General features: G+C 42.2%; 2 protein-coding genes across 2 annotated transcripts in view; one reads left to right on the top strand and one right to left on the bottom strand.

The window, feature by feature from the left end:
* asic4a (acid-sensing (proton-gated) ion channel family member 4a) overlaps nt 1-1,227 on the top strand; it is a gene marked incomplete at its 3' end in the record, with an annotated part of 77,933 nt that extends 76,706 nt beyond the window's left edge. The window contains 1 exon segment of the mRNA XM_084442988.1: nt 1,105-1,227. Coding sequence (XP_084299114.1) covers nt 1,105-1,227 — 123 coding nt within the window.
* Nucleotides 1,228-7,095: 5,868 nt separating this feature from the next.
* On the bottom strand, nt 7,096-13,515 carry chpfa (chondroitin polymerizing factor a; the record flags this gene model as incomplete). Its single annotated transcript, XM_084443460.1, has 4 exons — nt 13,058-13,515; nt 10,497-11,061; nt 8,589-8,771; nt 7,096-8,358 (listed from the first exon to the last, which is right to left on the bottom strand). The coding sequence occupies exons 1-4, from the start codon at nt 13,345-13,347 to the stop codon at nt 7,096-7,098; spliced, it is 2,301 nt and encodes a 766-aa protein (XP_084299586.1). The 5' UTR covers nt 13,348-13,515.
* Nucleotides 13,516-15,580: the final 2,065 nt, after the last annotated feature.

The raw sequence follows: 15,580 nt of genomic DNA, 5'->3' as shown, positions 1-15,580 counted from the left end.
CGGGCGGGGCCACGAGCTGACCTGGTTTGTCGATGCACCTCCATTCATTTTTGGGACTAGGGTTGTACAAAAACTACCAGACAGATTTTCATGAAACTCGCCAACTTAGAAACCCTTAAATTTTGGAGAGGATCCAAATCCCGGGGTGGGTCCATGAGCCCTGTCTTGGTTTGTTTGATAGCAGGATTACGCAAAAACTACCAGACCGATATTCATGAAACTTGGTGGAGGGGTGTAGCAAGGGCCAATTTAGAGCCCATTCAATTTTGGAGCGGATCCAAATCATGGGGCGGGTCAACAAGCCACCCAAACACAGTCGGGATTTTTTAGACCAGGTTAACGCAAAAAACTACCAGACCGCTTTTCATGAAACTCGGTGGAGGGTTGTAGTATGTAGTATGGACAAAGGACAGTAAGAGTCCGCACACTGTAGCTCCCATTTAGATCATTTTATGGGCAAAAAAATGTTGTGACGTTTCGAGCGACAACGCTCTTCCTCAGAGAACTGAATAAACATAGCCACACCAACTTTTAAATATGGTATCTGAAGGTCATATGACCCTAATGGGATATACAATTAACCCCTTTTTAAACAGGTGAAACCTATTGTGCTAAGTGTCAGGGTCACCTGACTCCTAGTACAGTTAACTCTACCCCTCAGATACCATATTTAAAAGTTGGTGTGTCTATGTTTATTCAGTTGTCTGAGGAAGAGCGTTGTCGCTCGAAACGTCACAACATGTTTTTGTCCATAAAATGAACTAAATGGGAGCTACAGTGTGTGGACTCTTAATTTCTTTTGTACATATGCTTTTTTAGTCCAGCACCTGCCTTGTAAGTAGTTTTGGGATGTGTGCGACCCACTTCTGAGGGGTGTAGTATGGACCAATTTAGAACCCATTCAATGTTGGTTCACACAGAGCCACGAAATGCATTGATGGGCGGAGGCCTGTGCTCTCTGAGCACCATTTCTAGTCTTATTGAATATGATACAGTACAGAACACCCCCAGGCTCGGGGGATCTGCTGACAAAGATGGCTTCTGTGGACATTATTCTTGTAATATACACTGCATCTCATTTCCTTATGGTCTTTTGGCAAACAGGAGTCCAGTGACGTGACAACCATGACAAGGAATCATCCGGAAGGGGCCTATGCCAACACAATGCTCCCCAACCACCGCACACACCACGGGCCCCACGGGGCCTTTGAGGACTTCGCCTGCTAATTCCCAACCCTGATGACAACTAAAGATGCGGTGCCTTCTGTGCTGTGATTGGGCAGAATAACAGACCCTGTGATCTCAGTCTGATCCCTCTTTGCTGTCACCAGTGAAAGCTACAGCCAAAGTCCAACACCCGACCTGTGCTGCTATAACGGACCATTTGTATGTCAGAAAGGACACCGATATTTCATTCCAGCAGAGGACCTTATCTTTGTTCCTCCTCCCACAAGAAGCTGGCCCATCTGTGATCTATAGACCAGGCTCACCAGGACTGCATGTCATCTTAAACCAATTTATACAAATAATCTGATTCATGTATCTGATTCATGTTTCACCCCAGTCCTTCTATCTGCCTATGGCTCCCTCTGTGTCTCTCACACGTCACTGTACCATATTGGATCGTTCTGTCATTGTAAATGATGTAGTTATTTAATGAGACATTTTAATTACCCCTCTATATTGGATACAAGATGAGAATAGAGTAACACAACAGGCCACATCACTCCATTCCACCATTGCACCAATTTATTAACAAACGAACTCAGAGGGAAATGTTGGTCTTTTAGTGAGACCAATATTTAGAGTAAGAATCATATTGCTCCCAATTTCATTCTTAGCTACCACTGCTCCTTACGCTGTAAGGGGCTAGCGACTATCATTAAACCTGTACAGACCTCTTCATACAAAGAGAAAGCACTGTTTTTAAATGATTGATGGCTATGTTGAGTTAATATATAACCTCTGTGATTCTGATTTTGTATATTTATTTATATATTTTGAAGAATATGATTAAGGAAATAGTTAGCAGTTAAATAGGTAGCAGTTATGATTGTAGCAATCAGACTTCTTCTTGTCTATCAACTGAACCAGATTGATAACTCATTGTTTTGCTCCGAGCACCAAACGTACAGATAAAATGGTCAGTTAAAAAAAATCAATCAATCAATATTTCTGACCTGGAATAATTCAACAAAAACACATCAAAATGAAAATGGTAAAACCTCCTGGATGAATACACACTCCTATTTTACATTCAGCCTGAAGGCTTTGGTTCTGACAGTTAGGTGTAAGAATACAGCTCCCTCACAAAAATATAACCTTTATTATTCAAGCATTATTCAAGTCAATGAGATCACACATCCCTAACCAAAGCAACCAATGAGACGTTGAATTATTATTAGGCCAATTCATCCCTTTTAATTATAAGGCCAATTCATCCCTTTAACTGTGAGCGGAATGCAGAGGAAAAGGTTAGCGTTTATTCACAGATCAGACGTGCATCAGGCTAATACACATACAGCACATTTGACAGAGTGTAGCCACACTAGACCAACTGCTATATTTAAGAATAGGGCGAGATGAATCCGTTGAAATATCCGAGCTGGAACTGTGACTTGTAAAATGATTATTTGTGGTGTGTCAGAGCCGGGTCTGACACAGCTGTCAGCTTCCCTGAGAGGTACAGAGCCACATTAAAACACCTTTCACTTTGACTGCACTTTCCTGACAATCCACTGTGGGTGTGGGACTGACGCCATGTGGTTGGACTTTTAACAGAGTGGTTTACTCACGGCGTTATGCCTCACATCTCTGTATATGATCCCATAACACTTTTGAATAGAACCTTTTCTGAATAATTTTATTTGTGTTCAATTTGTACCTTGTACCTTTGTACCTGGTGTAAATATCCCTGAAAACGAACAGTAGCCTACTACATTCTGATTTTTAGTTTTGTTTAACCACCAGTCCACAATGAAATTCCACATGAGCCTTTGGGGAAGAGCCTCCTTCCCATGACAAGTAATCCCGGGCTGTTCACGGGTATTTAATATTCATAATAATGTGTCACTGTGACATTTTCAAAGGCTCCCAATCACAGTCTCTGATGGCATCTTCCACTGGCGATGAATAACAATCTTCTGCTCTGTCATCAATAACATCTTCTGACAGGCCACATTCACGGGCACGGCTTCACAAGGATGCACAGAGGAGCACCATATCCATGGGAGGCTTGGATTATTACAGTTATCTGAAGATAGGTATTCATAGATAGTGGTGATTCTCATAATCAGAATGGGTGTGATTCATTTGTTCTTTGTAGCGAGCACATACATGTACACATTGCTGTGTGACTAAATGACAATGCTACTGAGATGGATATTGGAGTTCCCTAATTTATATTTTCAATATATCTGAATCAGCTTCTTCTCTGTTCTGTCTCTGGGATTCCCATACGCTTTTCAGCTAAAAAAAAACCTTCTGTGATGCTGTTTGCATAAACTGTATATTCACAAACTCACCACTCTGTCTATGAGATATATTTGTGCATAGCTAATTTGTCTAATTTCAACTGAATGTTCCACATGTGACAACAGAAGGGTTGTGTCAAACTCTAGTGCAGCAGTTTGCATAGTACCTTGCAGGACTGCAGAGATTTCCAAACGAAGAACAGATCTGAGCAATTCTAACAGCTACATAACGGATATGGAAACAGACAATTCACTCAGTTAATAATGAACGCTTACATTTTGTACAGAAGTCTGATATTGTGACTGTTTCCTCTGTTAGAACACATTTTATAAATGTTATGGTAAGTACAATAAATATTAAAGTTTAGATTGGTAAATTAAACGACTCCTATATGATCTGTATGGTAGACTTGAGCTTTAATCTGATACTTTTATGTCCATCCACATACTTTATACCTCAGCTGTGAGAACCAGTCATTCTCACTTACAGTGACCTTGGTCAAAGACATGGAGCTATGGACAGATACATTCAAAGGTAAGTAAATAGTTAATCCTGATTCAAGCTGGTAAACAATAGTATAAACCGTGTAGGATAACATCTTTGGAAGCAGTAAAGCAGAATTCCACTCAGAATTCTTGGTGTGACCTTATGCATGGGAGGAGAAAGTCCTGGGATTGTATGCAAAATGCAGCACAAAATAATAACATACTATTGACTCCCCAGTGCCCTGTAGTTATGTGGTTTTACAGCATGCCTCAGGGTGGTGTGTGTGGCCCCTTCAAATGTTCAACCTATAATTACACGAGGTAATTTCCCTGTTTCTCAACTCAAGCTCAGAAATACCTGACTCCGGTCAACTCAATTGCTGAATGCTCTCAGCTTAATCGTAGGGGACTGACACTGTTGAGCAAGACTGGGGTGAAAAAAATCTACATTCATATTAAACCTTTGTGACAGTATTTCTCCATCCAGTTCACAGGGTTGCTAATGAAAGCCCACTGGTGCAGAGCAGAACGGGTAAACGTGTTCTTCTACTGACACCTAAAGGACGTGTTCTGTCAACACCAGCGCTTCGCTGCACCCGTTCCTGATACCATATCAGACAATACATTTCACAGAACAGGACTAACGCATGTGTTCATACTTAAATATTGTTTATTTCATAATTACAATAATTCACAGTTCATTTAAGAGTTTCAGTATACCATTGCATGTTGTCCATAAAGCATTAATATTAAAATGAGTAACTTTGTAAGAGAAAATGAGCCAGTACAATGTTTTTATTAGTACCAGTACTTATGAAACAGGACATATTCCACCAGGGTACTCGTTTGATTACTTTAAAAAGAAAAAGGATTTAGTTTACAAACCGTCAATGTTTCTCAATTAGATGAATAGATAGACGCAATTAACACAATAATTGGAAATGCATAACAGTACACCGTACACTTCAAATTACTGTTCTAATAAATGATTGATCAACAGAGATCGAATCGCGTATTGGAATCATAATGGTAGTAAAATGCATAATACTCAACAGACAAAATGTAAAATATAAAGCAGGTCTAGAACATATCTCAGGACAACAATAGTTCAAACTGTGTAAACAAAGCTAATAAACAAGTATTAAACATAACAATTTAGAGAAAAGTATATACTGTACATACATCAAAAACAATGGCAATCATTTGAGCTTCAGCATTCGGAATTTGCATACTGTAATCTCTTATGGTCTTTAGTGAAATGATGAACATGCATATTAACATATTCATGAGCATTTAGGGTGCAATTACAAACTCGCAGAATCTGAACATAAAGGTCTCTGGGTTTACAATAGTCATTTGTTTCTTTCCATCTTCATGCATTCATTTCATGATAGATTCAAAGTGTTCATAGTGTTTGTCTAAGCAAAATACAAATATAATTTGAATCTAATAAATTTACAGTGTATTCAAGTGTATTCAATAAACAAAAACAAACAACAAAGAAGAGGAATTGTGAGTTAAGTCTTAATGTAGGCCATGTCACATACAGTGCTGTGTGACAGAGGATATTGCTATCATAATAGTTTTATAAATATATTATATAACATGTTACTGTACTTGCAGCCCATGTCAAACATACCCCCGTCCTCAATTAGACAGTTATCCAATTCTATTATAATGTCTACAGTATTGCACAAAATTAAATGAAAGCCGACGTTTCAAACTAAGGTTTCTAGTACCAGCTACATCCACTCCATAGAAGGCCTCAGGTGGCACAGCACTAGGAGAGGGTACAGCGGATTGTTAAATGTAAAACTATGCAATAGATGGCCCCAACAACGTCAATGTACTTATAACACTTATAAGGGTTGAAAATTGAAATGAAAAGTGTGGAAGAAAATGACAATAGCAATTTCTGACTGGAATATCCTGTTCCTTTTGTTGCATTGGACAACGAACATTCATGTAATGTATACAACATTATACAACTACATTCTAAAAAATGTCGACCAATTTCAAATTTCTTTCAATGTACATAGATTAACTTTTGGTTTATTGCTAACTAGTCCCATCTCACATCTTTCCAAGGACTAAACACATTAAACATATCTGACCACGTCCACAGACTTTGTTAGAACCCCACTTTTGACCTTTGGCGTCTTACAGACCATGTCCAGACACAATCTACTAGTGTCCATGGGTACGGGCTGAACATTGCATTTGGACTGGGGTACAGCAACGTTTTCTTTACCACCCCCCCACTCAACAATCTCATAAACTCAATCTCATAAACACGTCTGATGAATATGTCAGTGCCTAAAAGTTCATTCAACATAATACCATTCCAAAAGATGATTGATCCCTCACTGCAAGATTTGTTAAACTAAAAAATGACAATGAATAAAGAATCTTTATTCACTTTAGTCACATGCAGCACAAACCCCATGATAAACTGTAATTAGAGGGAATTCAATCTACAAAAAGTGTGTATGAACTATTCATGTTCTGTGCAACTCAACTGGACATATTTGATCGCACGCATACGTAACAATGCCTATGGTAACAATGCCTATGAAAATATGAAGGGACCAACTAAGGAATAATATCAAAGGCACACATAGGGAGATGCGCTTTGGTAAGGGATCACTAAACTGCAAGTGAGCTAGTATTAAAAGGTGTGCATGTTTAATGCCATACATGTACCTCAAGTGTCACATCACAGGTGGACTTTGATAATAATAAAATAAGGTGAAACTATCCAGCATGACTACAAGTTTAAAATCCTACCTGAACGTGCTCACAATGTGGAGACGCACACATACTTGGTTACAACACACCTCTTGTATGGACAGCACAATTGCATTGTAAACATTTAGCAAAAGGTTTCTTTAGAAATGTACTGCATTTGTTTTTATGCACGCACACACACACGCACACACGCACACACACACACACACACACACGCACACGCACACACAACACATTCTCTCTTTAATGCATACCTATGCACACTGTACATACATGCTCACCCCCCCACCCCACACACACACACACACACACACACACACACACACACACACACACACACACACACACACACACACACACCATGAGTACCGATGTTTCAAGGGCGTGTTCAAGTACTATTCCCTTGCTCTTGTTCAAACAGCAGCATAGCTAGCTGTGAGCGCGACCCCAGGCTGTCCAGGTTGCTCTGGACACACCTGTGGTAGATGTCTTCGCTGAAGCGTGGGTTGCAGACCTGGTGCCGGTACTGCTGGTGCAGCGCCGGCTCCACCGCCCTGAACACGTGAAGGACGGAATACTTGACGAACATGTCGTAGATGTCCAAGGTCTCCAGGATGTCCTCGTTCTCCTGGACGTCCGCGGCCATGCGCGTGCGCGTCGCCATGTAGTCCGAGTTGTAGAAGCAGGCCTCCTCGAAGGAGCTGCGGTCAAAATGGCCGGCATCCTTGACCAGGTCAATGATGGGCGGGGGTTGCTGGTTGTGGTAGGCCACGTCGGGGTTGTAGTCCTGGAAGTGGATGGGAAAGAACACCTGCCAGTTGTTGATGGAGTTCATTCGGCAACGGTTGAGGAACTCTAAATTGATGTTAGTGTTGACGTTCGCCATGAAGAACAGAGTGTCCACCGGGTGCTTCTTCGAGATGATGTCCATGAACTTTATCTGCGAAGGGGTCTCCGTCTTGACACTTATCCAGGGGATCTTGACTGAGGGGTACTTGCGTTCATATGCAGTTATCTGGGACTTTACACTGGCAAAGATGTCGTTCTGGCTGACCTGCTGCGCCTCAAGTGGGTCGTAGATGAACAGGAACGTCAGGATGACGTTTTCGCTGGTCTCAAAGGCATTGGAGGCAAACACCTCCAGGAAGCGGTTGACGTAGCTCTTGTCCTGGAGGGACAAAGGTAAGATGATGTGGACCCTGGTGGCCTCGGTGACATAAGGCATGGGGATGATCTCGATGTGGCTGAGGGGACGCACCAGATGGACCCTCTTGGTGATGGACCGGCTGCGGCCTTTCTGGTTGACCACCTCCAGCTGCAGGTCCAGGGTGTACTCCATGCCTCTGGTGGGGTCGAAACGCCTGTAACCGTTAATCAGTTGCTGCTTCTTCAGGTGGAGGACAGGCTTGTACTTCTTGTTCAGCTCCCCCATGGCAATGTCGATGACGTCCGCCACGTCCAGCCGGTCAATTCCGCGCAGTTCGCACTTGGGGGAGCCGTCAGTGCATGAGTACACCTGCTCCTCTGTGAAGTAGTCCCATCTCAGGACCTCGAACCGAGACTTGGGCTCAAAGGGGGGGTTGATCCCAACTGGCCACTGGGAGCTGCGGTTGCCATCAAAAGCCACCTCGCTGACATTCTTAATCTCGGCCTGCGTAGACATGACAAGGCCTTAAACAAGACATCTATGAACGTCACTGGACAGTGATGCTACAAGACTATACTCAAAACGTGTTTAGGACCAACATTAACTGGTGGAGCCAATAACAACCAAGGTTTCAACAGAATTGAACTTCCCCAACAGTTTGATCATAAATCAATTCACACACTTCACAGACCGAACCCGGGACTGACATTTTATGGCATTCAGGCTCGGCTTACCTGCAGCTTGGTGATCTCGTCGTAGGTTCTCTGAAGTTCTATCTCAGTGAAGTGTCTGTGCAGCCGGTACATCTGCTCAGGGTCCGACACTGGATGGACAGTTAAGGCGTTCTTAAACTGCATGTTCTCCTCCTTACTTGGATCGGAGTTCTTGCCCATTTCGTAACGGTAATACTGCAGCCCCTGAAATCAAAACAACGGCGCGTCACACACAGGAACTCAAAAAAAGGAATCGGAGCCAATAACTAATGGAAATGTAGGAGAAAAACCAGATGGGCAATATGGCATTGCAAGGAATGGGTTTGTTTAAAGCTACCATTTTCTCTGCTCTAAGAGAACCAACTGCCACATATGTTTGTTTTGGAGTTATCCAAACCACAGACTAGTGCGTCCTAAATGATGCGTTTTAAACTACTCAAGTGTTGGATGGCAATCAAAAATAATAACCCCTGGAGCACTCCCGGAATAAACTCTTTAAATGGCTGCTTGGATGTCTAGGCCGTGATGCATAAGGATTAGGCTGCAATATTGTTGATGTGTGATGATAATGGATTATTATTAGGGAAAGATAACATTCATTTTCTTTGACACACAATTAGGTAGTTTGTTTTTGTATGTTACTTCCCCCAGGAAATGATAATTGTGTCCACTTTCTCAAATGATCAAGGTGTCTGTGGTAGGCTCCATTTGAATACACATTGGTAAAAGCCTTGAGGAAAACCAGACTGTTGTTTGTGTGTAGTGCCGAGTAAATCCTTAAGAGGATAAAACACATGATCAACACCAAATTTATCACAAGAAGCAATGAAATCCCACCTAAAGACACAACCGTTTTAGATGGAGAGAGTAAAGGGCTAAGCAGCTTGGTCACAGGCGATGGCAGAAAGTGAATCCAATCTTATCAAGCTATTAAAAGAACAAAGAATTCAATCTCTCCTCCAATAGGCCGGGCACAGGGGGTCACTCGCAGATGAAGAATGTTTGCCAAAGGCGTAGCATCTCTAGAACTGCTCTTAAAAGGGGAAAGCGTTCCATATTACACGCCATTTAAAAAGCTATCTATAGGTTTGTATTTGCGCCACGCTGGAATGCATGGTGGTTCTGTGTTCTGAATGACCGTTACAAACATGGTTAGGGTTGAACCAGCTCACTGGCTTTAGACTTTTCCCCTATTCCTCTCCTCCCTCCATGGACATGCCTTCACGGGAGTTCCCCTCGGCAGGGGCACTACGATGACCACACAGCCCTCTGTTTCTGTAGAGACCGTTCAACAAGATGTTTACCCGCTCCCGCCATTGACCTCAGAGCAGTAAATAGAAACGTATGAGAGGGTATCTAAGGCTAGATGCCATTTAAAACCACAGATTCCCTGAGGCTGAATGACCAAATAACTGAAATGTCTCATGTTAAATATCTAAGAGCAATGAAGTTGAACAGTGTGTGACCTTTACTGCAGGTTTATACGGTTTAAGTGCATGCGTCAGCATCACACTCTCAAAAACAAGGCACAGGTAAAGATCATATGCAGTATGTAATTAAAGCATAATCTCTCTAGACTGTTACTGCCCTCATGTGGCATGGTGCACTGGTAGAGTTATCATCTCCATCAGTGACTTAGCTCCATGTTCTCTATGGGGACAGGTAGCTGTCATGCCTCTTCTCCGTGTGGTCCCTGAAGTAGACTGGGCTTTCTGTTGTCACAAGTCTGTACTCCTCTGACTGCTTGGGCCCCAGCGGTTACCTGTCACACAACTTGTCTAAGACACAGTAGTTCAAAACAACACTTAACTATCTCTGTCTTGCCATTATTCAGTGTGGCTGGCTGGATACTTCAAATAAGGGGTCGGAATACAAATAATTCTGTTGAAAGCATTCAAACTGGGCCACAGAAGAGAAGCTTCAACCCACCTCATGCTCGTCAACGCAATTGGTGTTGGCGTAGTCAATGATGCATCTCCCTAGCCACTCGTCTGGCCTGGCGCTCAGGATGTCGTTGCGACAGTTCTCCAGGAAGGGTTTGAGCCGGAGCAGGAGGGTCCGGGAGAGGAGGTAACCAAACCCACCGTAGCAGTACCTCCGCTCCATCTCCCCCCCGATGAACTCCTCCGGACTCCCCATGTACAGCTCCCGGTCCATGCTCAGGTGACCCACCAGGGCCTTGATGCGGTCGGCCTCCGTGTAGGTGTCATCCTGGACGAAGTAGAACCAGTCGTACTCGTTGACGTAGTGTTCCAGAACGTACTTGACGGTCTGGAACATGTTCCATATGAGCCTCTCGTCGCCGTGCGTGACCACGAACATGCCGTGAGGGACTTTGCGGTTGCGCATGCCGGTGAAGAACACCACGGTGTCCAGGTGGTGGCTGATGGTGCGGTTCACGGCCACCCCCAGCGTGTTGATGGTGTTCTTGGACGTCAGGACCCCGGTGAACAGCCGCTCCCGGATCCCCAGCTCCGTGCTGATGTACTTTGCCCTAAGACCCAACACACAACGACAGGCCCCTACGTTAAGAGACCCAACACACAACGACAGGCCCCTACGTTAAGAGACCCAACACACAACGACAGGCCCCTACGTTAAGAGACCCAACACACAATGACAGGCCCCTACGTTAAGAGACCCAACACACAACGACAGGCCCCTACGTTAAGAGACCCAACACACAACGACAGGCCTCTACGTTAAGAGACCCAATACACAACGACAGGCCCCTACGTTAAGAGACCCAATACACAACGACAGGCCTCTACGTTAAGAGACCCAATACACAACGACAGGCCCCTACGTTAAGAGACCCAACACACAACGACAGGCCCCTACGTTAAGAGCTGGTGAGGAAGAGAATATAGAATATACCCACTTCTTTAGGCACTACTACACCCCTGGAATCAAACCTGAGACATCTCAGACGGAGGGAAACAAAATGTCCACTTCGGACCCATAAATTCATAATCAATAATGGGAGGGAAAAGCAATTCTTTTATTCTGCACCTTTCTAGAGACAAAAAGGTTCTGAACACTTAGGTCCATGCAAGTATCATTTAATAGCCAAGCTTTCGGTCCTTCACCAGGGCACACATTTCTAAAAGTTTTGTATCACTATTTATTTTTATTATTATTATTATTTATTATTTTTAAAGATTAGTCTACATCCAAATCTTGACTAGTGTACCTTTAAAGTAGGCCTAGTAGCGGAGTGTACTTTATTGATCCCGCGTGGGGTGGAGGGGGGGGGGGGGGGTCTGTTCACTGGTGGGTGTGAGTGAGCTCTAAGTCTCCTGGGATATGATCAAGGAGAGTGCACCTTTGAAGCCTGGAGCAGGATTGAGGAGTTAGGCAGCACCAGAAGGCCAGGCAACACAAAGCTGTATCTGGGGTAATGGAGCCGTCTGTCGGTATCGGACAAGGTGAACGTGCAAACGTATAGTTACCCTGTAAATCTCTTCAAATGCCTGTCTGTTCTGGACTTCTAAAAGCAGCCATAGGATCTGCAGGGGCAGCAACATACTGACCACAAAACAAATGTTGAATGCGCTGACAAAGCAAGAAAAACTCTCCCTCTGTATAACATTTTAGGCATATTTTTGTCTAACTGAAAAACATTCAGCCAAAGAAAAGATGGTTGCTTGTTAGTTAGCTAATGCCTGGGGTGAATTGTGGTGGCAGTATAAAGAGGTTTAGTGAGCTATCTGGCAAACCATCTGCCATTCTTTTCACCTAAACACCAGAGCACAAAACATGTCTACACAAGCTGCTCTGATGCAACACATGGTCAAGCTTAATGCTCTTACACACAAGACGACACAGGCTACTGATTCAACTTATCATTGCTAAAAAAAATACTACTTTAATGGCAACAAATGAAACTATAAAACTACTTAACAAATCAAGTAATAAACAATTTCAATAATTTATTGAATGAAAATGTTTAGGCTATGACCTCAGGAATGCAGTCTTCTAGGACGCCAAGACTACAAGGTGACAAATGTGACTCTTAATGAGGCCTCAGTCACAGAAACTCCAGGTTTCATGATGCAGAGCAACAGTTGTAAAAGTAGGGAGTAAGAGACGATACGCTATTAGGCCTATGTTAAAGTTCTTTTTAATATAAAGTATAATTGTTTAAGAAGTATACAATTGATTTCAGTCAATAACAATTGTTCACCATCAAAAGTCAGTGCTCATGCTGGTTCTCTGGTAAAGAAGCTCTTTTCCCTCGGGGCTGAGCTGGACCCTCGTGATCTTTCATGCGGGTCATATCTGATGATTATTGAACACAAACTGTATTCTGAAAAGTTTTATATGGATAAAAGAGGCCGCTAATTACCCTAGCTATAATTTAATAATCTAAACATAGTATCCGGGTCCTTAAATAGACTTACGGCCTGCCCAGACGGCATGACTTCATTCATTATTTCCTAAAGCCGAATATAAATGCGTTTCATAGAATAGATGTTTTCCAAGCTTACCGGAAAAGTTTCTTGGGTTGGTTTTGTTGAACAGGTTTATATGGAACAATCTTCGGGTCAAAATCCTCCTCGGGATCCACATCGTTCACCGTAGAGATCGAGTTGGGCTTTCTGGCTCCCTTCAGATTCCCATCCTGGGATAAATTCACTTCGTCGCTTGTTTTCCCGTCGAGGACGCATGATTCTTCCACCCAGTTCACACTCAGTAAACTCAAGGTAAAGCCCAGAGAGATACCTACGATCACCGGCCCGATCGGCCTCAGGAGAGAGAGAAACATTGAGAATCTCATTTTCTGGGTTTGTTGTTTCGGTCCTGCGCGCCTACAGCTGACCAGATGGCTGGATGGATTATGGACAATACATCAAGACCGATTCAAGAATAATAGGTACAACTGACTATATCCAAAAGATTTGCTTCTTCCTTAAAATTAATGCAGGATTCTTACGTGTCAGTAGTCTGTAACTAGCTCCGCCCAGACGAGCAGACGTCAGTAATGGATTAGGTTCCAGGTCGCACCGCGCGTAACGCACCGCGTCTCCAAGGACAAACGCAAGATGCTGATTGGCGCGCAGCTCCCCCCAATGATAACCAGCAAGAACAAGAACATGAATGAACCCTGATAGTGTGATACAGTTTCATCTTGTAGCATCAGCTACCATAGTCTATTCTGTATGATATGTGACTTTTATGATGAAATAATGCAATGCATATTTCCTGAGAAAATAACTGAGAATGAAGCTTATTCTAACAAGGTCCTATTTTTGTAGAATTTGTAGTCCATATGGGCGTATTTTTGATTTTTTTGAGCTTGGTAGGGATATTCAATACAGCAGTTTTTTTTGTTTTTTTTTCCACTATATAACATAGTGTAAAACATAGTGTCTCACCATAAATGGACAGAGTATCAAAAGAGTCAGCTCTACAAAATTCCTGGGGATCATCATTGATGAATTTCTGAACTTTAAATGTCATATCGATGTTTTAACAAAAAAAACTGTCCAAATATACAGCTGTTTTTTAAGTTGAGACACTTCCTTCCACTCTCTGCACTTCTCACTTTATATAAAACTTTATTTGATCCTCACTTACATTACTGTAATATCATATGGTGTAACACATTTCCAACCTATTTACAAAAGCTAAAGATTCTCCAAAAGAAAGTCATACGTGCCATATCATGGTCTGAATATAACTCTCCAACCAAAACTCTCTTCTACCACTACAATCGGCTGAGGCTTGCTGAGTACAACCATTATCAGAATGCTTGCATAATGTACCAGATTGCTCATAAACTAAACCATAAATGATGTGACCTCATTCCAGTCTTCTCTCCTCATCATACCTATAGCACCACAAATAAGACCCTAATCACAGGGAAAAAAGGAAATTAAAATGCACCTGTTTCAGTATTGCATACAGAGAACCTCAGATCTGGAATGAGCTTGAAGAGAGTCTGAAAATGTCCCATTCTATCTCCATCTTTAAGAAAAAACTGAAAACACAACTTCTATCAACTTATATCCACTGATTATATCAAGAATCTTGTTTATATCGTCCTGTACTCCAATGTTATTCTTATTATTTATTTTATTCATTTACACTAATGTTGAAACCTAATGTAATAATGAAACCATAATACTGGGATTGTCTCTATTGTCTGTTATATGTCTGTTATGTGTTTGTTATGTGTGTGTTATATATGTTGTTGTACACTGCTGTTGACTATTGCCACTGTGTTTGTGGGAGACTGGGCCCCCTACTAAAAGCTTTAAATAGCTTCCTTGGGGTGACCCTTTCATACATCCATGTACTGTACAAATTCAGTTTCAGAGTATGCTCCATGATGATGTATGAATAAAACCAAACATAAAAAAGCATAGCCTACATTTGAGCTACAGTCAGATCTGATTATCCTCATGGTTGCTTCTTTAACCTCCTGAACTGGTGATCATGCATTTGGCCCACATGTGCACTTGCTGCATACAAATTGAAACGGCAAACCAATCCTATTAACATATCATTTGTCTTACGAGTTTAAAATTTAGGATTTTGAATTTGAATTTTGGATGTTTCTCTAACCATCTTCAGCATCATGACATGCATGTAGACCATAGTATGATCATGATTAAGCAACCTTTTCATTAGACAGTCTCTATACGTCATCATCATTGGTTTCATGCATCACGGCTTGGCAATCATCATTGTTCTGGCACTGGCTAATTCACTGACACGTCGGTACAGGCTGAGTCTGGCCTCATATCAGACAGAATCCAAAAACATGATCTTGCTGTCAAAGCAGAGGCGTGGCGCCACCATGTGGAATGTTTACCACAAATGTCCACACAAGACATTACCAAATGAAATTATATATATAATCATTATTTCATAATATCCCACCAATAGAATATATATCGGAGGTCTAAGTTTGAATGATTCTGATCCAAATATTACACTATCATTCCTCCCAGTGATTATTTCCCAGATAAAATGGGTCACCCCAAGGCTGGCTTCTTAAAAATAAA

Source organism: Borostomias antarcticus, assembly GCF_949987555.1.
Source record: "Borostomias antarcticus genome assembly, chromosome: 9".
In the NCBI taxonomy this organism is placed as follows: domain Eukaryota; kingdom Metazoa; phylum Chordata; class Actinopteri; order Stomiiformes; family Stomiidae; genus Borostomias; species Borostomias antarcticus.
Note: the sequence above shows the minus strand (reverse complement) of the source record. Positions and strands in the feature narration are given on the sequence as shown.